The sequence below is a fragment of the Erpetoichthys calabaricus genome, chromosome 18 (assembly GCF_900747795.2).
Source record: "Erpetoichthys calabaricus chromosome 18, fErpCal1.3, whole genome shotgun sequence".
NCBI classification, from domain to species: domain Eukaryota; kingdom Metazoa; phylum Chordata; class Cladistia; order Polypteriformes; family Polypteridae; genus Erpetoichthys; species Erpetoichthys calabaricus.
In genome coordinates this window covers 24,082,043-24,107,025 of record NC_041411.2, presented here as the reverse complement: position 1 = coordinate 24,107,025, position 24,983 = coordinate 24,082,043, and the positions used below count along the sequence as shown (strand labels likewise).

General features: G+C 37.1%; 1 protein-coding gene across 1 annotated transcript in view; it reads right to left on the bottom strand.

Annotated features, from left to right (window-relative positions):
- Positions 1–24,983, bottom strand: part of kremen1 (kringle containing transmembrane protein 1) — a 122,331-nt gene that overhangs the window by 16,437 nt on the left and 80,911 nt on the right. The window contains exons 4-5 of the mRNA XM_028825252.2: positions 2,228–2,352; positions 1,274–1,427 (exon numbers count right to left, since the gene is read on the bottom strand). Of these exons, the coding sequence (XP_028681085.1) occupies positions 1,274–1,427; positions 2,228–2,352 (279 nt within the window). The remainder of the gene's footprint in view (positions 1–1,273; positions 1,428–2,227; positions 2,353–24,983) is intronic.

Genomic DNA, 24,983 nt, shown 5'->3' with positions numbered 1-24,983 from the left:
GTTAATTTAAAGTAGTATGAGGGTATAAGAAAATGGTAGGAATTCTGTTTCAGGAATCTGATTTAAATTGTTTGGTTTAGTCTAGTGAAATAATCCAGATCCCCTGACTTATTGACACATTCATTATAAAGACTAACACAAGTAGTTTCCCATCGTTACCATAAGCAAATTCCACCACTCTCCAAAAACTGAAACAAACAAGCTATATTTTATTAACATGAATGTGATTGACTGGCGTGCTGTCCAGAGATTGCTCCAGCTTCACCACAACCCTGTTCAGGACAAAGCAGGTTTTGAAGATGGATGGATTGATTAGTAACAAGAAATACAAAGCATATTTTTAAACATTTGCATATGAAACCAAATACTTAATCTTTCTCTCAGCCATTTTTTCAGTTCAGCAGTTTATTGCTTCAGATAGTTTAAAGCCAGGCTGCACCTTTGCACTCCCAGATTGATATTTTATCAGAAAATTTAAGATTATGATGACTGACTATACATTTGTTTTTTATTCACTTTATCACTAAAGCTTAATCATTAATGAGTATGTTTGGACCCATCAAATTATAGTTTATAAGTAAAAATGGACTAGCTAAAATAATAACCAAATAAATAAAGCTACTGACAAGAAGGTGAATCATTAACGACACATTCACTTTTAAGGGCAAGATGTGTAGGTGATCATCTTTCTTTTTTGGAATATTGCAAAGAATACTGTATAACCTCAGAGTTTGTACTTGGGTAAATTGTTATCATGATCAAATAATATGACGGCAAATACACAAGTGACTAAGGAAATCTGTAACAGATCCTGCTACTTTACTGTTTCATTCTTTATACACATTTGCTATTTCCTGGCTGAGGTTGTGGTGAATGTTTACATTTATTGATTTTAACACTTAAAACAATTTGTTTAAATTGTTTATTGCATTTGTTGTTGTGCTCTAGGTTGAAGTGAGATTGAATGTCAGATGACATTTTTATGTATGTTATACTGAAGAGATTCAGTTAGTACAGTTCACCAATTACTTGTTCACACAGAACAAAAGCTAATTTAAATTAAAAAATGTTGTACAAGAGTTGATTTCTTGGTCTTTGGAAGAGGCACACCAAAAGTGGTTCCTTGCAGATTTCAAATTTGAAAGAAATAGTCAATTGTATTAACACTGTCATAAAAGAAAACTTTGAAACTCATGACACTTTAGAAGCATTTCATAAAGCTACATTTATTTTTGCATGAAAAGTGATCTAATAAAGAAAATTCTGAACTCACTGCTAAAGATGATGAGGCGTCCATCTCCTCCACATGGCTGGGTGTGATCCCCAAAACAAACATGATTGCATTCTGTGCTGACAGCTTCTCCTTGTCTCCTGTAATCTGGATCATTCCCACAAAAACAGGCATATCCTGATTCCATTCCTGCAAGCTGCAGTAGAGAAAGAAGTTAATGATTTCTGCATAAGAATCAGGGAGGTATTACGGACTGGCTCTACATGGCAAACACTCAGTAAGAAGGGTTTTGTATTGTATAGAATGTAGCTATTCAGAGAGAGGCACATTAAAATAGACTACCTTCACCAACCACATGACTCCATAAAAAGGAGCAGAACAGTGAGACACATTTTCTACAAATCTTTTCAGAAAAAAATTGTGTAATCAAAAGAGGTAAAGTGAAACAGAATAGTCTTAGCTGGCAAAAAAGAACTTATGGACAAATGCATGTACAAATAAGTAATACAGTCAGTAAGTGAGAAAGCATGACAGATGGGGTGTTACACACCACTTTGACTCAGGTGTCAGTGGCCAAATTTCCCGGAGGACAAATAAAGGTCTATCTATCTATCTATCTATCTATCTATCTATCTATCTATCTATCTATCTATCTATCTATCTATCTGTCTGTCTGTCTATCTATCTATCTATCTATCTATCTATCTATCTATCTATCTATCTGTCTGTCTGTCTGTCTGTCTGTCTGTCTGTCTGTCTGTCTGTCTGTCTGTCTGTCTGTCTGTCTGTCTGTCTGTGATTTATAATACAAAAACAGTTTTTTTAGTTAGCCAATAAAAGGTGTCATTTTACTTGGCTTTTCTCTAATACAAAAATAGTAACTGTATTTATATAGAACTTTTCCGTGAAAGTACTTCACATGGAACATAGAAAGCACAAAATAGGTACAAATTATAAATATATATATAGTATCTGTCTATCACTCTGATAACTTACCTTGTATCTGCGACTTCGGCAAAAACTAATGCAGCTTTGAATGGTCAGTTTGTTGGACGTCTCACTGCTGCCAGATAGCGTGGGAGGATCTCCGCTATCTCTGAAGCATCCTAGGTTTCCTGGCACTAAAATGAAAAGACACTTCCTATTAGCAGATGTTCAGTATTAAATCCAAGTCTGAATAAAATGCTGCCATGCTGCAGTTGGGTTCACATATTGTAAACAGTTCCAATGTAACAGATTGAATTCACTGAGTCCAAATCTAAAAATATAAACATTTTATGAAGTCATACTTTTTTCACCTTTATTTGAATGCTAGCTTTATTACACCAATACTAAACTTTGGAATGTCCTCAAAAGATGTAATCAAGCATTACAGTACTTCATTACAACTGATATTGTCCGCTTTAATACAATTTAGAAATGTACATTTTATATTATTAAATAATATTATTATTAGCTGTACTTTTAGCTAAATAAGCATTTTAAGGCTGATTTATGATGAAGGCTACTGAGGAGTCAATGGGTTAAAAAAAAAAAAACTGTCTCCGTATTTTATATCCAGTATATTTGTAGGTATGTACAGTATGTACAGTCAGGCACTGGCTTACAGCTCCATTCTGAACAAGTCATTTGGCCATATGTTGGTCAGAAACTATTCGGGTCATTGCGATCTTGGTCCTGTGGGTCAGGTGTGGGTTACCGATGTGAAATAGCAATAAGCCAATATTCGAGTCTCGACTGCCTTTTCTCAAGGTGCCATTCGGCGCTTTTGAACTGTCGCTCAGCAGTAATCATGCCACTCCCTTTCCCTCCTGCACAGCAATATGGAAGTGCCACGCAGCTCTACTCCCAAAATTCCACGAGGAGCCGCTCATCTTTCATGTGTCAGTGCTTCACAGCAATTAATTGAATGTTGATGGGGGAGTGGTCTTATCTTTATATATTCATACTTTTACTTGTTATGATTAATATTTAGGCATACTAAGAATCTTATTTTTAAGAACTAGATAGAAATATTGATTTATTTGTATATATTTGTGCAAATATTAGAGTTTGGGTGGAACAGATAAAGTAGCACCTTGTGATATTTCATGGTGGGCAATCATTAATTCAATTTAACAAGGACCAGCATTTTTTTATACAGTTTTCACTTCCTTCCATAAAACTCAGTCCCTTAATTTGATGGTAATTTAGTGGAAATGACTGTGCAGAGCCACTGCTACAGAAATTCCTATACCAAATGCTTTCTCCAAATTTAAGTTGAAAGTTTGGGTACTTTTTTTTTTTAATGTTACAGAAAAGAAAGAGCTTAATATGAAAACTTCCACTTAAAAGTATTGCCACATTAAAACTAGTATTCTGGAACACCCCAAACTAGTACTGTCTTTCCAATGCAGCTCACAAAAGTGCTTGAAAGCTGACTGATACTGAATTGAGGATAGGCAGACTTATGTAAGCAAACAGAAAGTAGATACATAAGAAACTATAGCTGAAATTGCTGTCATTGCTCCTTTCTAAATAGTCAAAGTTAATCTCTGTTTGAGAATCCTCTTGAGAAAAAGAAAAAGCTAAATAAATTTCAAAAATGTTTTGTTTGTGTATGAAAGCTTAGTAATTTATTATAGAAATGCCAGGTTAGCGTAGCTAATGGCAATGGAAAAATGTATGTAAGCTAAAGTATTAAATTAAAAAAAAATCATTGAAAATATTTTAAATGTCAGTTTTAGTTGGAAGCCCTACTACAAATATATGGGTTTATCTCACAATAACTTGCCTCAAGGTAAATTTAGTCAATGTTCCAATGTGTGCATTAGGAGTATTCCCCGTCTTACTGTGAAAACTCCTGGAAAATTGATAATGGTAACGGTTTATGCGAATACATAGTAAAACTATTATCATAATGTGGAGGCCCTGGCAACTCGGTCTAATGTGGTGCTATGAGGTGAAGTTTAACAGGGTATTATGGTAAAAGGAAAAGAAAAAGGGGCCTCATGTATAAACGGTGCGTATGCACAGAAATGTTGCGTACGAACGTTTCCACGCTCAAATCGCGATGTATAAAACCTAAACTTGGCGTAAAGCCACACACATTTTTCTACGGTACCTCATACCCTGGCGTACGCAATTTCTCCACTCAGTTTTGCAGACTGGCGGCACCCAGTGTCAAAGCAGTGCTACTGTTCCTGTGTGGTCACCCTTTCTTTCTTAGATCCACATTCCTGACACGGCTTTATAAATACACTGAAACTAACTGCATATTGTTTATTAGTGTAATGCATCTGATTGTAATTAACCTGCAGCAATATAATGGTCCAGGGAATAGCCATAGTATTCCAAATACCATAACTTCTTTAGCGTTGTCACTCTCACTGCATCTTCTTCTTCTTTCCAGCTGCTCCCGTTAAGGGTTGCCACAGCAGATCATCTTTTTCCATATTACTCTCACTGCACCACTCAGAGTATTTATATCACTGTATCTGAGTGGGGAATCACAGCAGGAGCTGATGGGAAAGAGAATTATTGGGATACAGCATGAAGCAGACGCTGCCTCAGCCATGGCAAAATGCTTCAGAGACCTTCCTGTACGGACTTTGCGGTTTAGAAAACGTTTCATCCCAAGAACTATAAACGCACTCCATCAGTCCATCAAGTGCTCCTTGTAGAACTGTTTGTACTTATAAGTACAATTACCCCACTGTAAACTTGCACTACAGTTATAATATTGCACAACCTGCGCCACTTTATAAAGCGCATATTTACATATTGATGATGATATCATTTTTAAGATGAAATGCAGCAAAATATGTTGATTATATTATACAGATAAAACTTTAACTTCATTTAAATAATCAGTATTGTTAATAATTAAACATGTGAGGACATGGTGCCACAGCGCTAGCTAGTTCAGGGATTGTTCCTGCATTGCGTTGTATTCTTGCTGGTGCTGACGCGACACTGGAAGGATAGACGGATAGAATAATTAAACACTTACTATGAAGATATTTCAATGTTCCTTAAAAGTTTTGAAGAATCTGCGTTTTAAGCTTACAGATGGCTTAACGTCTATTACAGAGCTGATTGTGTGGCGATTGGGTATTTGGAGAAAGAAAAGTAAGGACAGGAATTGGAGGTTAGTACATTTGAAAGAGACAGTACTTCTGTAATAAATTATTTCATCGAAGGTCACGCATGGCGCAGCAAGCCTCTTGCGTGAGACATGAACAAGCACTGCGCCACCGTGTTCCCATGTTTAATAACATGCTTTCATTCCTATCATCATGAAAAAGATATCACGTATACATCTCAGTATTTTAATTATTCAGAGAGCTGTAATATCACGAATGTCATGGATTATGTGTCCTGTCGGAGAAAGAGAAAGCCCGTTTAAGAAGCAGGTAGTGATTCACACACAGAGCACATAGAAGATCAAATACAGAATAAAGCATTTAACGTGCTACTTTAGTTACGATGGGATTTGAGAAACTAGTAAATTAAATGATTTTAAGATGTGCACTGTGCGACTTTGTGAACTTGAGCTTTCGAGTTTCTCCGACACTCTGTCACTCGATCAACTTCCTTTTGTTGATTATACCACTGTTTAAACCAACAAATAGTACGTTTTTCCTTTGCCTCCACTTGGTATTCGCTGAAATTCTTATATTTTCCCCCTGTGCTTTTCCAATTGTCTTTTCACAGAAGGCTATTTATATTGATTTGCATAGTCAAAGAGGCGTAATTCTGAGAGGAGTTGGGGCAGGACAGAAGGCGCGTGCACGTGCGTTACTTTTCATGCTGATTGGGATTTATGTAGCGGAAGAACATGGAAGTTTGCTTACGTACAGATTCCTGCATCTGGATTTTTCTGTGTGTACGCACATTCCCGCTTTTGTGCTTACGCCATGTTATAGTATGAGTTCTACGCACGGCGGTATACATGAGGCCCCAGGAGATAAAAATGTAATCTAGAAAACAATGAACTGTTGAAATAAAATATCAAAATGATCAGGCATCAGAACCCAATGTGTGAAATGGGGTAATATGCTAGGAGTTGTACTAGAAGTCTAACTTAGCAAAAAATGTCATGTTGTGTTGATAGATTTTAATATTCATGAAGATGTGGACACTGGCACCTGTAGCAAATGTTTTACTCCTTTGTTAAGGGCCTTGGTAAGATTGTCAATGGCCTAATTCACTGTGATAATATCACATTTGATCTAATTATTTCATATGGGGTTGTGATTCAAAATGTAAGTAATATTCCATTAAATGAAATTATCTCTGATCACTAATTTTAACTTGTTCTTGCCATTACCAATACAATCACATATTAAACAAAGACTGTGCGACATCTGGATTGTAACTCTGTATCAAAATTTGTGCATACTGTATTTTGATAAACTCAGACTTAAATATGGAGAATAATTTTGATCAGCTGACATATAATGTATCCCTGAGAGAGGCCTTGATTACAGTAGGCTCCTTAAAACACATAGAAACTCACCCAGGTTTCATGATAGCGCTTACACTATTAAATTAGAATGCTGAAAATTAGGTGGAGAGCAACAGAACTACAAGTTGTCTGGAATGCATGGACATAGACTTTTAAAAAGTGTAAGTATGCTCTGCCTACTATTGCAGATTATTAGATGAAAATATAGATAATCGGCATGTATTGTTTAGAACAGTTGCTAATCCAACAAATGGGAATTCTGAACTGCCACGCAAAATACCAACATACATTAGCAGTGCAGACTTTATGAATATCTTTCATGATAAAATTGGTAATACGTGATTCCAGATTTCAGTGTCCTCTCACTAGCTAAATATTTTGGTTTATAAACCTTTTCTATTTTTGCAGACACCACTGTAGTCATTTTAACTCAGGGCACAAGGTAGGAAACAAACCCAGAGCAGGGCGCCAACACACACACACACACACACACACACACACACCAAGCACACACACACACACACACCAAGCACACACTAGGGACAATTTAGAATCGCCAATGCACCTAACCTGTATGTCTTTGGACTGTGGGAGGAAACCTGAGTTCCCGGAGGAAACCCACGCAGACACGGTGAGAACATGCAAACATGTGAACCCGGGGCTCCTAACTGCGAGGCAGCAGCGCTACCCACTGCGCCACCGTGCCGCCCTAAATACAAACATATAATAGGAAAATGTGTTTTGTTTGTTTTTAAATGGCATTTTCTGAAGTCTGGTTTTCTTTATGGTAACACAGTTATTGTTATTGTATTGTTGTTGGGCTTTTGTCCAAAATCACAAACGTGTGTATTAGGCTAACTAGAACCTTGGCATTGGCCGGATAGAAAACGAATGATACTGGCAGGGTGGGCTTTAGACTCCCTCAATCCAATAGTGGAGAAAGCAGATTTTGCAAAGTGAATGGAAAGTTTATTTTGTTCTGCTATCGTGTTTTACACTATGTAGACTGGGAATTGTTATGTGTGTATGTGTGTATATATACATATATATATATATATATATATATATATATATATATATATATATATATATATATATATGAGTGAGAGAGGGAATATCTCATATAAAAAAGAGAGATATGGTAGATATAGATACATTTTTTAACCGATGTTATTTTAAACAACATGACACCAGTCAAAGCTCCTTTCAACTTTCTAGTCTTTTATGTGTGTTTATTTATAACTGAGCTCCGTCATTCTTGACAGGACTGCTCATTTCTCATGGTGCACCTGAGACAAAACACTTCATAGTTTGGCCTAGAACAAAACAACCGATATGAATTTAGAACAATTCACAGTCCAAGATGCTGAAGCACGCTGCCAGGGCACAAAGGTGTCCCACTGCCTGCGGCACAAATTCCTCACATTCTCCAGGTCTGTGCCTACAGCAGCTGAAACCACCCATGAACCAGGAAGATGTGAGTGAGACAGTGCTGTGGTATGCAATGTGTTTCTGGCAAAGACTGTTCAGATGAAAGCCGTGGTAAGTCGGAGAAGCAGCACCACTAGACTAAGCTGAGGTTAGTTGGAGTAAACAAAAAAAAAAGCTGAACTCCACACAGAAGAGGATATGATCATGAACAGGGACAGTCACTTACACCAGCAATATCCTGGCTATAGAAAGACAGAGTCGGCTCACTGCGAGTCTGTGCTTGGTAGGATTACAGCCATGTATGCAACTTGGCATGGCTACCAAACTTGACTCTAAACCACAAGGTTGCAGGTTCAATTGCTACCTCCATCTCATGTACATCTCTAAGCAATTGTTGTGCTCCAGTTGTAAATATTTAAACTATCAGTATTTGCAAGTTGCTTTTGGACTGGGTTCTCTATAGTAATATGTTATTTCAGTGTATTTTTTTTGTAACATGATGCTGGGTAGACACTGTAATGGAAAAAGCAGATATGGAAGATGAAATGATAGCTTTTTGAATTGCAGTTTACCAGTTATTGGTCTGCTTTTAAAGCATTTTATGGTTTTGCTTGTGATAAATAGTGCTCTCACTCAGGAACCATTACTTCTAATACTAATCTCTCATAAAAATTAAAACTCATAAAGCAAACATTAATTTCAATTATTTTATATGTTTGCCATGCATTGGCCTGGAGTCTGCCTAGAATTAACTGCCTATGCTACAAACTTGACACCTTCAGCTGTAAACTTAGTCTGTTTTAGTAACATCTTTCTTGTAGGCAACTGCAACCTAAAATCTTGACCAAGGTCACACCTAAATGAGACATGTTATGTATCCAATGCTACCACATCATGACAACATTTATAGCCAATCGCACCTGCAACTGCAAAGCACATAACCTGTTATAAAGCACTAAGCAAATGCTACTTTGCAAATGTCTGCTCTGCTTAAGCTGCATATACTCATCACAAGGATTGGGCCATGGTGTCAAATTTGTTGTTTGAACATAAAAAAACAAAGTGTGTCCCTTTGTTGACCTTACTATGGAAAGTGCCGACAGCAACGGCTTAAAAATGTCTGCGATGGTGGCCCATTCAAGCACTGAGCTGCAGGAGAGATGTACAAATTCCTGTTGTGACTGACAACCATGTGTACTAGAATGCCGCCACAAAGAACTCACTGTTCTCTTTAAGGGTGAGAAACCTGTACTCAGCCTGCACATGCCAGCTGGCATCTGTTTTAAAAAAAATCCAGAGTGCCTAAGAACAAAGAGGAATATATATATATATATATATATATATATATATATATACACAGTCATATGAAAAAGTTTGGGAACCCCTCTTAATTCTTTGGCTTTTTCTTTATCATTGGCTGAGCTTTCAACAACAACAACAACAACATTTATTTATATAGCACATTTTCATACAAAAAGTAGCTCAAAGTGCTTTACATAATGAAGAGAAGAAAAATAAAAGACAAAATAAGAAATTAAAATAAGACAACATTAGTTAACATAGAAAGGAGTAAGGTCCGATGGCCAGGGTGGACAGAAAAAACAAAAAAAAAACTCCAGAAGGCTGGAGAAAAAAATAAAATCTGCAGGGGTTCCAGGCCACGAGACCGCCCAGTCCCCTTTGGGCATTCTACCTAACATAAATGAAATAGTCCTCTTTGTAGTTCGGGTAGTTCAAAGTAGCAACTTCCTTTTAATATATGACATGCCTTATGGTAACAGTAGTATTTCAGCAGTGACATTAAGTTTATTGGATTAACAGAAAATATGCTGTATGTATCGTAACAAAATTAGACAGGTGCATAAATGTGGGCACCCCAACAGAGATATGACATCAATACTTAGTGCAGCCTCCTTTTTCAAATATAACAGCCTCTAGACGCCTCCTATAGCCTTTGATGAGTATCTGGATTCTGCATGGAGGTATTTCTGACTATTCTTCCATACAAAATCTCTCTAGTTCAGTTAAATTTGATGGCTGCCGAGGATGGACAGCCTGCTTCAAATCATCCCATAGATTTTTGATGATATTCAAGTAAGGGTCCTGTGACGGCCATTCCAGAACATTGTACTTCTCCCTCCGCATGAATGCCTTTGTAGATTTCGAACTGTGTTTTGGGTCATTGTCTTGTTGGAATATCCAACCCCTGCGTAACTTCAACTTTGTGACTGATGCTCGAACATTATCCTGAAGAATTTGTTGATATTGGATTGAATTCATCCGACCCTCGACTTTAACAAGGGCCCCAGTCCCTGAACTAGTTGCACAGCCTCACAGCATGATAGAACCTCCACCAAATTTGACAGTAGGTAGCAGGTGTTTTTCGTGGAACTATATATTGCATAGTTTACTGTCAAATAAAGCAAAGAGTACGCAACACATGTTTCACCCTCATTTGGGCTCATCAGGCGTACACACTCTACTGCTCCCCTCTCAGGGAATTGAACCTCGGACATCAGTGTCAGAGACGAAGCCCAGTTAATTGTTATCACATATACAGTGAAGCTCTTACTTTCATGTGCTAATCAGCATTTCTGTTAGATTCCATATGATTTCCTTTTCTGACCATTAAAGGATATCTAATTATTACTACAATCACAGGCCAAGCGTATTTAGGGCAGCTACAAGAAGTCAGAAACCACTGAGGTGGTCCTTACCTGCCTGAAAAGGATTAGGAAAATGCAGAAGTACAGTGCACAAATGAAAAGGTACAAAAGAAAAGTTCATATTCAATAGAATAATTAGGAAGATAATGATGAAAAAGAAAATGCTGTGAATTACATTTGAAAAATTGTTAAGAGATTTCTTTTAAGCTTGTCTATTGCTTATATGCTATAATTTGCTGAGAAATGTATTTTGCAGAGTATATAGTAGAGCTGGTTAGCAGGTTGGCCTAGAATGGTAGGTATTAGTGTTTAGAACTTTTGATATTTTAAGAAGTTTATTTTTTTCTTTATTTTTAACATGTTTGTTTATTGTAAAATAGAGAGCTCATCCGAAATAACATCACAAAAGTGTCAAAGTATATAAAGATTAATTAATGAAGCTATTATTTTAATGAAGCTATTATTTGTTTAGGTGCTGGTTAGGTCACCTAAAACAAAACATGGTACTCAGCAACCACATAATTAGTGGTAATCCACACAAAATCTAAAGCCTGGGTTATTAAAAAAAAAGAGAGAGAAATGAGGAAAGCCAACTTCTCAAATATTCAAAAAAAAGCACATTTTGATCATTCCAAGTGTATTTCAAAAACCTATGCATCTCCCACAAGATAGTGTCTTCATCTTTAGCCCACGGTGTGTGTTCATTTTTTAGGTCTGCTTTCACTGCCCAACAAGCCATCTAATGGAGGTAGGAAATTTAAAGATAAAATTATATAATTTCATCCATTTCAGATATAATTTTTAGACTAGCCGCACTTAATGTTCATTTCTTTCTTGCAAGAATTGTATATCCCAAACAAATGATATCAGCAGCAAAGGAAAAATCAGATGGTGTAATGCACCGCAAAACTGGCAGCAAACATACTATTTAGTTTGAAGTGAGCTGTGACACTCGGGTGACCTTCCAAGAAGAGCAGCCCACAAATGTTTTCTCTCCGTCACGTAGGAGACACCTTTAATCAATAGCCTTGTTCTGTATGCTTGTCAAAGCAAAACATAATAAATATATACAGTATATATATATATAATTAAAACTTATACACAGGATTAGGGGTCATGCCCATTACCAAAGCCTGAATAAAACATTTACAAAAAGAAAAATCACTGGTACAAAGCACAAAACCTGCTCCATGCAAACCAGCAGCCAAACCAGGATAGCAGTCCTCAACACATCAAAGAGGCATCTTGGCAAGTGGGTTGGTGCTTTTGGCAACATCCCTGGGCTGACATGTCTGAAGTCAGAGTTCTCTCTGTATTATTAAAAAAGGTAATTACAGACATAAATTGCTATGACATCTGGAGAGATTTTTGTGGAAGATTGTGGGTGTTTCGTTTTCAAAATACATTTCTCTAAGCGGGCAACTGCACAGTCACACCCAGACTGAACTGCCAGACTGAGAAAAAGAATTAAGAAAGAAAGAGCAAAAAAACTGCCAGACCAATGCTACATAGCTGTCTGCTTATTCCTCCAAAAATGGCATTTCTGACCAACAGACCATGATTTATATATAAAATGTGTTACATTTCACTACACCAATTATCTAAGCTGGGATGCATGATTAGACCTTGGGAATACAATTTCTGATCTTCCATAGTCCACTAAACTAATTGCAAATAATTACTGTTAGTAGCTTTACATAGCACAGGTATTACTGATGTAAAAAAAAATAATCCAACCATGTTGGATTAAATGTGACATTGTATGTCTGACTGCCTTGCAGATCATTCATTATAATCCATCCATCCATTTTCCAACCCGCTGAATCCGAACACAGGGTCAAGGGGGTCTGCTGGAGCCAATCCCAGCCAACACAGGGCACAAGGCAGGGAACCAATCCTGGGCAGGGTGCCAACCCACCGCAGGACACACACAAACACATCCACACACCAAGCACACACTAGGGCCAATTTAGAAGCACCAATCCACCTAACCTGCATGTCTTTGGACTGTGGAAGGAAACCGGAGCGCCCGGAGGAAACCCACGCAGACACGGGGAGAACATGCAAACTCCACGCAGGGAGGACCCGGGAAGTGAATCCGGGTCTCCTAACTGCGAGGCAGCAGCGCTACCACTGCGCCACCGTGCCGCCCATTCATTATAATGCCACAACAAAATAAGTCCATGAATAGGACTTAACTAGCATATGCACTATTGCTAAATCAATTTACAACTAAACCAGCCATGTCATAGGCAATGCATTGGCAACAAGATGCAACAGCTGGTGGAAGAACTAGGAAAGCAGATGAAGTTCTCAAAGTACAGATCAAAAATAATAATAAAAAAAATGTGTATATGTCGCAGAACCAGTGATGTGTTATGTCATAAATTCTGGAGCCACACTCCCTGATAATGGACAAGAGCATCACAGCAACTGCAGTATAACAAAAAACATATCTAAAAATCAAAGTAAACTGAATTTTCCTATAGATTATAAATTAAAATAAAAAATTAACAAACATCAAATAAAAATTTATTGAGCTTAAAAATAAATTGACAAAATGACCACAGTTTATAATCAGACAACAAGAGAGGAACATAGTTTGCCCAAAATTACTATTATTATCACTATTATTTTCTAATAAATATCTGTTAGACATCATGGATTTATCAGTAATGAGATTATCAGCACAGGAAATAAATGACATAGATTTAAATGTGAACTGTAATTGTGGAGATGTGTGACTGGAGAGCACATAGAATCAAATGAATAAATGGTGAATAAAACAGCAGACAAAGTTGGTTGGAGGTAAATATTTTTAAAAATATAACTTAAGCAATATTCATTTACAAAAGAAAGGTGAAAATTGCAAGGTCCAGACAAGCTTGACAACACAAAATAAGTAAAGTAGCTCTGTAAATTAACTAAGTGCCAAATCCAGAGCCAGGAGGCTGTTTCAATTTAAGACTAAATATTACTGCTGATAAACACCTCTGGAGACTGCAGAGTAATTACCATCTACAGGCAATGATAAGTGGAAGGATGGATATGAAAAAAAAAACATTAGCTATAATTTCATAGCAGGTAGCTTAAAGCGAAAAACCAAACCTTGTGAAATATGTCCGTAAAAAGGCTAATAGAAAGTTGCATTTTATGGGGTATGAAATATAAATCAAAACACTGGTGAAAAAATCACGTAGGGTCTTACTCCTCTGTTCCTCATTCTTGCTTTTAAAGGCCTCCAAGTCAGAAGCAGGTCATTATCCATCTTTGTTACAGGGAACTCCCTAAACTCAGTTGAGCTAGCAAACTAGTGTTCTACTGCAATGAGGAGGATATCATATTCTATAGCAACAGACACAAACACAATTACACAGAACCTGTCTCAGCCTTGCTGGTTTCTCCCTATAGGCACATCTCCTCGTGAATAATCCTTGAAGAGTCCCCAAATTTTGCTGATCTGGAATCACTTAGGGTCTAATCTGTCTCCGTATCACATCATCACACAGAGAATTTGGCTGTGAACCCAGGGCATCCAAGTCAGAACTAGCTGCTTATTCCTGGCACTACTACATGTCCTGCATAAGATGTCAGGAGTAGTGTTGCATAAACTCAGAACCTTTGGATTATATAGCAGTTTTGATGTGAAACTGCCCCAAGAAGTTCTTCTTTAGCATAGCACACAAAATATAGTGATGTAATCCAGTGGGCACTGCCATCTCAGGGAGGATAGCAACTGTGACAGGAGAGTGTCACTCTGAGCAAATCCCTGAGTGGAAACAGCCCACCAGTGGAGCCAGGTAAGAAGAAGGTAATGTTCAGCTTGGTGGAGAGATGGTATTAGTGGTGCTCCTGAAGCACTTAGTTAATTGAATTATTAAAATACAGTGTCATACAAAAGAATCCTGATCCATTAAGTTTTATATGGAGGTAGATGATAAATAAATACCTTTTGCAAATCTATGTTTTTCAGTAAAACTGACATGGTCCAAGACTAGGATTTTAAAGGTAAAATGACAGTGATATTTTAAAGTCAAAAAGAGAGAGGCTTTCGTCATAGATATTCATATTGCTGTGTTCAGATAGTTTAGTTTTCACGTGACAAAAGATACACGGTAATTATCTTACTTCTTCCCTCTGCCTTGCACCATTAAAGTCATATTTATGGATAAAAAGTGCAAGTCACTGTACATTCAGACATTAACCCAGCCACAAGTTGGAGGTGGGATTACATCAGGGATCAGCTCTGAGCCCTTTCTTATTTGCAATGGTGATGGACAGGTTGACAGACGAGATTAGACAGGAGTCCCTGTGGACTATGATGTCTGCTGATGACATTGTGATCTGTAGCGATAGTAGGGAGCAGGTTGAGGAGACCCTGGAGAGATAGAGATATGCTCTAGAGAGGAGAGGAATGAAGGTCAGTAGGAACAAGACAGAATACATGTGTGTAAATGAGAGGGAGGTCAGTGGAATGGTGAGGATACAGAGAATAGAGTTGGTGAAGGTGGATGAGTTTAAATACTTGGGATCAACAGTACAGAGTAATGGGGATTGTGGAAGAGAGGTGAACAAGAGAGTGCAGGCAGGGTGGAATGAGTGGAGAAGAGTGTGGGTATCAGCAAGAGTGAAAGGGAAGGTCTACAGGACGGTAGTGAGACCAGCTTTGTTATATGGGTTGGAGACGGTGGCACTGACCAGAAAGCAGGACACAGAGCTGGAGGTAGCAGAGTTGAAGATGCTAAGATTTGCACTGGGTGTGACGAGGATGGATAGGATTAGAAATGAGTACATTATAGGGTCAGCTCAAGTTGGACGGTTGGGACACAAAGTCAGAGAGGCGAGATTGCGTTGGTTTGGACATGTGCAGAGGAGAGATGCTGGGTATATTGGGAGAAGGATGCTAAGGATAGAGCTGCCAGGCAAGAGAAAAAGAGGAAGACCTAAGCCAAGGTTTATGAATGTGGTGAGACAGGACATGCAGGTGATGGGTGTAACAGAACAAGATGCAGAGGACAGAAAGATATGGAAGAAGATGATCCGCTGTGGCAACCCCTAATGGGAGCATCCGAAAGAAGAAGAAGACTGTAGATTCAGACATTGTGGATCCATATATGAAGTATGAACAAAACAGGAAAGACAGCACTGCTACTACAATCAGAGAAAACAAAGCAATGTTTTGTCTTTTGTAGTTGCAGCCATATTTTAATCATCTTTGTAAAATGCACTTTTGTATAACTGAGGGGAGAAAGTCAGGGAGCACATTTAATACACAGGTTGATAGGAGTCTTCTACAAACCAGTCAGTCATATAGTTGAACAGCAATCATTCAGTACATGTCTGGTTGAGGTGGAGTGAGATGAATCCTATTTTTAAATTTGCATCTTGTTATACTGACGCATCTTAAGACCAAAATGCACATTATCAAATGAAGATTGTATAATGTTCAAGATCGGGTGTAGTGTAAAGAATTGATTTAGTGATACTGAAATTGAAAGCAAGTTTATACTTCAGTAATTGGAAAGAGAGCCTGCACGGGAAAAGTACAACAATGAAAAAGCAATATTAGCTGTAGTATTTGAAGTGAGTAGAAATATATGATAATAAATTCCACAAGTTCACTGCATAAACATATTCAAAAAGAAACATGGATATTCCCAGACGGAAGAACTGAAAAGAGTCATATGATGATAGATGGGGGAGATGCAAAAGACATGCTGGAAGCATGAAGCTATTAACAGATGTATTTCAGAATGGCTAAGTACTAGCTTTATATGGTGTACAAAAAGTATATCAAAGAATGTATAGGAAAAAACAAATGGAGTACAGGTTAATATTCTTGTTTGCTAAGAATGCAAGCAATTAACACTCTTTTTATGGGAAAAAATTTGCAGTTGCGTCACAGTTAAACAGTCTTGATGTTTCTCAGCATTTTAATTTTAAAAGCATCTATTATCCAAACACCGATTCATAAATTCTACATTTTATTTTGAATTTCATCTTCTATTCCTTTAGTTTCAAACTTAACTGCAGCAAAAACCTTAGTTTTAAATACCCACTAAATTGTTGTTGCCTCAGCTTATGCTTTGTGTATTGATGACTGAGGATACTTGAAAGGCCGCATTAGTGTAGAGATATTCTAATATTATAGACAAGTAACTTTTTAAAAGAAAGTATGAAATCATTTGTCAGTCCTATCATGCAACGTGTATTTAATTTTCATTCTTGTATTTTGGCTTTTTCTTGTTGCCAAATGCCTGAAGATGATATAGTAAATGTTTTTATGCATTGGCGGAAAACATTTTACCGTAAGCAAAATCTAATTTAATAATAATGCCTTCCCGGTGGAGATGAAATTGGGTGGTTTATCAGATATACATGATGACCACTACAAAAAAATATGACAAAACTGAACATATCTAAACAGCTGTTAGTGGACCAGAATTTAAAACCCGGAAAAGCACAAGTTTATATTATTGGATTTACCCCTTTCACAACTAGGCATTTGTTGTTCCTGATTAAGCAAATCAAAAGCCTCATTTTGTACACAATAGTAAAAATAGGCTATACTGTATTGATTGATTTATTTACTACTGAACTGCAATACACTAGTAATAAACTGTGATGAATGTACATAATCTTTGAGCCAAATGGTGAGATGCAAATATATCAACTGCTTCATTTCCAGCATTCACACCTCCATTTTATGATCCAATTTTAAAACATACAGCTTACTTTACCTGCAGTGGCTATAGAAACAACCCTGAATGAGCTGTCAGCACATCACAAGACACACAAGCACGCCACACACACCTATAACTGGAGATGTGTTCAATCTTCTAAAGACTGCTTATTTTTAAAATGTGATAATTTACTGGCAAACCATACACATCACGTTGAAACTGATGATAAGGTAAATTCTGTTGACTCTAATGAAGCAACACTAAGACACATCCAGACAGAAACCAAACTAAAGAGATGGAGGATACATAAGATAATGTAACTATGACAAATAAAAACATGTTATATTCCAGGGTTGCTTGAAGAATAAATTCAGAAAAAATAAGAGAGAATGTTAACGTAAGAAGTGCTGAAGCATCAGAAGCAATTTTATTATTTGAACAATAATAGCCTGATGAAGTCTATCTAAAACAGAAAATAAATTTCAGTTACAATAACAATATTCATAACAGTAACTTCATATTAAGGAAATTTTTGGCAGTGCTTGCTCAACAGTTGCCAAACAAAAATATAGTTAGAAGGCTTAACTATTTGGCTTAAATCTTGGTGAAGGGTGAAGGTTGAAGGTTCCGTCATGATGGGTTACATCTGAACCAGAGAGGTACCAATGTTTTGGTGAGGCATATGGGTAGGTTAGTCAAGGGTTGTTTAAACTAGGGTATGGGGCTGGGGCTCAGTTTACAACAGGTCAGGTTTTGAACTATACATGAAAGAACAAACAATAGTGTAAAAATAAAAATGCATAGTAGCGTAAATTCCTTTTATATACAAAAGTAAAATGAGTAACACATTAAAAACAGCTTGTCTTAATGCTAGAGAGTGAGTTGGAGTTGTATGTAGCTGAGCATAATTATGATATTATACAGCAGCAATAACAGAAACGAGGCTAAATAACAAAGATGGGGATGAGTATAACCTAGAGTGATACATATTTTTCAGAAGAACAGACAGAACAGAAAAGGAGGTGAGTTACTGTTCATGTCAAAAAGAATTTAAACGGAAGTCCTCTTCAGTTGGACGATGAGCCCCATCTTAGTAAGAACATGTGGCTTTGTCTGGAAAGCATTAGGGAAAGAGGCCTTACTTTTGGCGTGTGTTATAGACCGCCCAATGCAGACAATAATTTCACTGCATATTTTTTTAGTAATATTAAAAAAGGAAGGTTTACAGAGGGAGATTATAGTCATGGCGGACTTTAACTACTGAAATATTAACTGGGATAACCATGCAAATAACACAATGAACAGGAATTTTTAGAAGTAATCGGTGACTGTTTTCTTTAACACAGTATGTTTAAGCACCAACGTGGCATGAGGCCTGTTTGGATGTAGTATTTTGTAATTTGTATTTTTGGAAGAGTGGATGCTAAGACTAAAACTGTTAAGTTTATCTTTGGTAGGGCAGATTTTGAGCAAATGTGGCAAAGTCTAAGGAGGATAGACTGAGATAAGGTTTTAACACTAGAATCCCTGAAGCCTACAATAAAACTTGTAATCCCGGCCCAGGATTGATAGCATTTTATTGTTTAGTCTGCATAATTTATATTTTATTGTAATCTCTTTTTTTGGTAAAGTGCCATTGTTATGGAAAAGGGAAATAATGGCAGCTGTTATTTTGTTATTAAAACTGTATATGTGCCAGTTAGCAAGCCTTACTAGGTGCATGAAAGAACATTACATCAGCCAGTTTCTTGAACCATCCCCCTGGAACATTCTGCTGGTTTACGTGACCGTTTCAGAGGTCTCTTTATGACATTTTAAAAACAAATGCTAATACATTTCAATCTGCCCTCCAAACTAAAATACTTAATTTCTGTTATCTCTAAATTATTCTATCACATTTTTACTACGGAATTCAAGTTGTAAGATCTTACCCTTGATGCTTACAAGGTTTTAGAAATGCTTTTGTTAAAGTGACATTCAGGGCGGACAGGAAGACTGGCATAAATTAAAATGGTTTTCTCAACTGTTGTCTCTCTGACCAGACTGTTTCTTACTTTTGTCCACCAGAGATGATGATGATAATAATAATAATAATACATTTTATTTATATAGCGCCTTTCCCATGCTCAAGAGATGGGCTATTAACAATGTAAATGCAGATATACTTTCAAGGTAACAGTCTTGCAATTGTTTAGCTGCTTATATTTAAAACAATGAGGCTTTTTTTTTTTTTTTGCTAAAAACCATACATGTTAATGAATTTGCCAGGATGGACACCTGCCTTAACAGGATTACAACTAGCAGTGCACTCTTTCTACACAGAACATATGAAGCAGTAAGCTGCTGACAAACTCACTTTTCCCATTTTTTTTTGCATGTAATACTCCAATCTACACCTTGTCAAATAAGTGAACCAGCCGCCATGGCACAAAGTCTGAGGTTCAATCCCCGCAAGGGGAAGCAAAAGTATGTACGCCCGATGAACCCCAAATAGGGCGAAACGTGTTGTGTACAATTTGTATTATTTGGCAGGTACTATATTTTTTTTTATTACCTTGGAGGATAGATGCAGGTCCCTCTTCTCAGCATGAAAATAAACACAATGGGTGTGAAGTGAAAATGGAAAAGAGCAGACTCATCCAGAAGCAGTATAACAGTGCTCTGAAGAAAATAACGACTGATTAGCAGTGTGGACTTTATACTCGGGGATCAAAGAAGCCTGTTTATTGTGCTAATGACATATTGGTAATGGAAGAAATAGGGTAGTAAGGTGTTAAAAGTGGAAGAAAGTCATTTACAGTGGACAAAGCCCCACAAAACTGCCTGTGAAACTTCAGTGTTGACATTTTTGAAGTTAAGACCTCGGCTCTCTGCACTAATTGGTTAACACTGTGGAAAGTGAGGAAGGACGTTCACTTGAAATTACACATCTCAAGATGGTGACCTATTTGTCATCCATTTTGGCACACAAAAATAAAATAAAGAAGTTTTAATGGTGAGCTTTTGGGTGGACTTTAAAACAAAATGCTGTAAATAAATGAAAGAATGACCACTACAGGACAGCCAACTAAGCATAACACAATTATTTTTGTTTTAACTTATCAAAATAATAAGTGCTTTTAAGAGGAGGTCAAAGTGCTAAAAAATAAAAAAAAATCAAGGTGTACAGTATTTGTGTGAAATTGATGGCAATAATAAAAGAACAAGGCTGATTCCTGTGTCCTCTGCTGGGCAGAATAGGTTCTGAAACTGGCCAAAAGTCCTAGGATTGCCAGGAAATTCCACTTCATGAAATAACTAAAGAAATATAAGTTAAAAATATAACAGTGATTTAATCATACTATTATCATGGGTTGCATTTCACCATTTACAGACCTTCTCCCTTTATACTAAACAAAAATGGCATGGAGTTGCAGGTATCCTTAAAATTGTGCTGGCACACAGTAAGGCAAGTAAGTATCTTTGACGTAGGAGTTAGGATTTCCCTGATATTAGTACCATAGGCAAATGTAGAGCAGATAGAGCATAATGTACTTTTACCTTGGGTTAAAATCCAAGCACTTTAACACATGAAAACCTATCATTTTGCCTACCTGCCATTGATGGTCTTAACCACCTCAGTGTCCCTTTCCTAATTCATAAGCGCTTCTTATTTAAAAGCAATTGCTGTTTCAGACTGGAGAATCTCAAGAAAATGCAGCTAGATTCCCAAAATTCTGATGCTTTGGAGTTAATCTTCATCTCATATGGCTTTTTAAATCATGATAAAAGACCCCCACAAACGCACCATAAAGGTATTGTGGGACTGGAGACTTCCTATTTTGTGGTTCAGACACAAGGTCTCCAAAGTGACATAAAAACAGAGCAGTCAAAACAATGCTTCTAGTGTTCTGGCACCATAAAAACCATTCTACACTATGTGGTACAGTAGTGCTGCAAAATACTGCCACAGGATTCCCTTCACATCCTTCTGGCAGGATAGTCACTTGAGTAGACCACATACGACAAGCCGCTTTATTCCCTCATTTTATAAAGCAGTACGCCTGAAGCAGAAGAAAGAGATAATAGGAAGAAATTGAGCAGCTCTGTCTATGAGGCTTCTTCATTCTCTGTGCTGAAATCTAAACTGAAGCCAATCATGTTTTGTACAGTATTAAAAAAAATGTCCTTTTGAATCAAAGTTCTTGTCATGTTTGAACAGCAGTCTGTTGTTCATCTGTCCCATTTCCAATAAAATTTTTATATTTCTGTGTTTTTCAGCACACTACAATAGTACTTCTAATTACTCTGTGCTGTTTTGTATTTAAACCTCTTAACTAAGCTACTATGAATGTCATTCTAAAAATTAAACTGATTTTAATTCAGCCAAGAAAACTATTTTATTACCAGAAACAATCAAAATCTACACATCCACTTGCTGTGCTCATGTTACTATGCAGTAATAATAAGTAATAATATTTCATGTTTAATTATTTAAATTAGAGAGTCAAACATTTTGGTGGCTATATGCACAATGCATCCCCATTGAATATATCTGCAAAGACAATTCCATAAAGTCATTATGTTTGTTTTAGAAAAGCACGTTAATTTTCTTTTGGTTGCAAAAAAATCAAAGTACCACTCAACTTCTCATTGCTTTAAATTAATTTAACTTAATTGCAGTAAGATCTACTGCAATCTAGTTAACAGGCTGTCATGCTAACAGCCCAACTTCTGACAAAATAAACATATAGGGGTCATTATCGTTACTGACAAAATGAAAGAACATTAGAACAATTGTGACAATAACAGGTCATTCGGTCTTTAAGTACACCAATCCTGTTCACAGTATCTCCAAAGTAACATTGAGTCGAGATCTGAAGGTCTCTAAAGTACTATAAGTAAGCAAGGAACCACTTTGGTAGAATGGGGAAGTTAATATAAATGTTGCCTGTGGAGCAGCTCAATCACAGTAAAATAGTAAGGCTGAGGAGTGTCACATTCTTTCCCACATAAAGCCACAATCCTCAGTGAATACCTAACACCAGTGTTGCAGCAATCTGTTTTACTCTCCCACCTGACACATCCCTATAACAGGATTACATGTTGGCTGAAGTTTTTTTTTTATAATACAAGACACACTAGTTTTGTTCTCGTGCTTTATTCACTTTTTCCTAGCATGGTTAAATAATTTTTTTCCTTTAAATATGCCTTGTCCTGTATTTATCAAGTAACAAAGCATTTTTTTTTCTTATTACTGTATATATTAAAGTGCTCTGTTTTAAACAGTAACATTTGTGTGATAATTTTTGGCATAAGGAAACATTTGTCACAATGCTGTCCTAAAAAGTGAAACAGTAGAATATTCAAAGCTACATATTCACTGAGGCAGAACTTTTCCAGCAAATCATTACATTAAAAATCCATCATGTAAATTATAGCACAAATGAGCAGATGGTGCCTATTGCTTCAGATACGAGTCAAGGATGCCAGCCAAAAGACACAAACCATTCACTCAGAATTTCAAATAACAAATCACATTCAACATTCCATTGTCAAGGGTCTGCACACTTGGGCAACCATAAGTATGAAAGTTTAAACTAATATTGTTAATTATCTTTCCTATAAATTGCCCATTTGTTGTTCATTTTCATATTGATGGTGGTGGAAGCATGGCAGAGCAGTTGAGAAAGAGATATCGTTTATTTGCTTTTTGTACAGAGGTGCACAGGAAGTCTTGATCTGTTCAGTCAGTTACATGAAACATACTACAGATCACCCATATACAATACAACAAAACAAGTGCAAGACAATAAAAAAATACATAGCAGAACACTTACATTACTAGGTAGCATGTTGTTGTATGTTTATTGTATGTTAAAGTATAGTTTACTTATTCTGTGACACACATTATTAAGAAGATACCTTGCAGAGGGGTGAAAACTGTTCTTGAATCAAGAGTTGCTAGGTTTGATAATGTGTTATAGTGGAAGCTGAGGAGAGGGCTATTCAAAAGGAGTGCTCCGGGCTCAAGTTTTTAAAGACTGTTTCTTGCCATGTTTTAACCTCGTTTTAATGGCTGTATTTATTTGGGTTTCAACCTCCACAGCACTTTGTTTTATGGATTATTTATTTATTTATGGAACTTCACACTGCATAAGTTTTGGGACATTTTTGTTTGACCGTTTTCTTTTAATAAAAGCATCATGCAGTGTTTCACCTCCTCCTTGCTTTATGTGGTGTCCTCATTCGCTCAGCTCCTTGCTTGGAAACATTATCGGCAGTTGTGGGTTCCAGAGGCTCCTGGTGGGACCTGGTAGCATGGGCCCGACCTGCACTGTCAAAGATGCTAGCATACCTATAGCCTGACCTCAGTTTGGAAAACAGACTGTACCCAAGGCGAGTTGGGCCACACACAATAGGATTGGTCCTGTTTCTGCAGCATTTGGTGTATATGGACTCCATTGTGGGAGGAACTGAGCCAGTGATACACTGTGCCTGCCTCACTATCCTTTGTAGTGATCTCTTTTCCTGGGCTGTGGTGTTCCTACACTGTGAACTGTCCTGTCAGTATATTGTCAATAGTGCTGCAGTAGAAGTTTACAAGTGTTACTTTCTGCATACCACATTTCCTTTGTAAAGATGGCAGTGGCCATGTGTCCAAATTAGTTTCTCTGAGATGTGGAGATAGAGAAATTTGTAACTGTCCACTCTCTCCATCACTACACCTTCTATACTGACTGATGAGTGGGTTCAGCTGTCCACTCCTGATGTCCAGAATCATTTCTTTAGTTTTGTTTATGTTCAAGGTGAGGTTGTTGATTTGACACCATTTAGCCAGACTGTTTATCTCGTGACAATATGTAGTCTCAACATCATTCGTAATTAGACCAATGACTGTGGTGTTATCAGCAAATTTAATTATATGATTAGTGTCAAATCTGGCCGAGCAGTCGAGTGAATAAAAGTACAGCTTTGGCCTCAGACAGCAGTCTTGTGGAGTGCCAGTGTCCACCATCAGTGGTGATAATGTTCTGTTGGCAGTCCCAACTACCTAATTTCTGTCTGTTAAAAAGTCTAATATCTAGTTACAGATGAAATTGGGCAGGCACAGGTCTCTGGGTTTTGCAAACAATTTGGAAGTGATAATGGTTTTAAAAGCTGAACTGTAGACAATAAACAGAATCCTAATGTACATACTGTGACTATCCAAGAGATGAAAAGCATTGTGGAAGGTATGTAATAGAGCATCATCCACAGATCTGCTTGGCTGGTAAGCTACCTGCAGGGAGTCCAGAGTCATGCTGCTAATGTATGACAGCACAAGTTTTTCTAGACATTTCATGGCCACTGAGGTGTGGGCAACTGAGCGCTTAACATTCTGACATGTAACTCTGGGCAATTTGAGCATGGGAACAATGATGATCTTTTTGAAAATCTGTAGGATGGTTGCCTGTTCTAGGGATGACTTGAAGATTTTAGTGAAAACTCCAGACATCTCTTAGGCAGAGATATTTAGCACCCCTGGTTACCATCTATCTGGT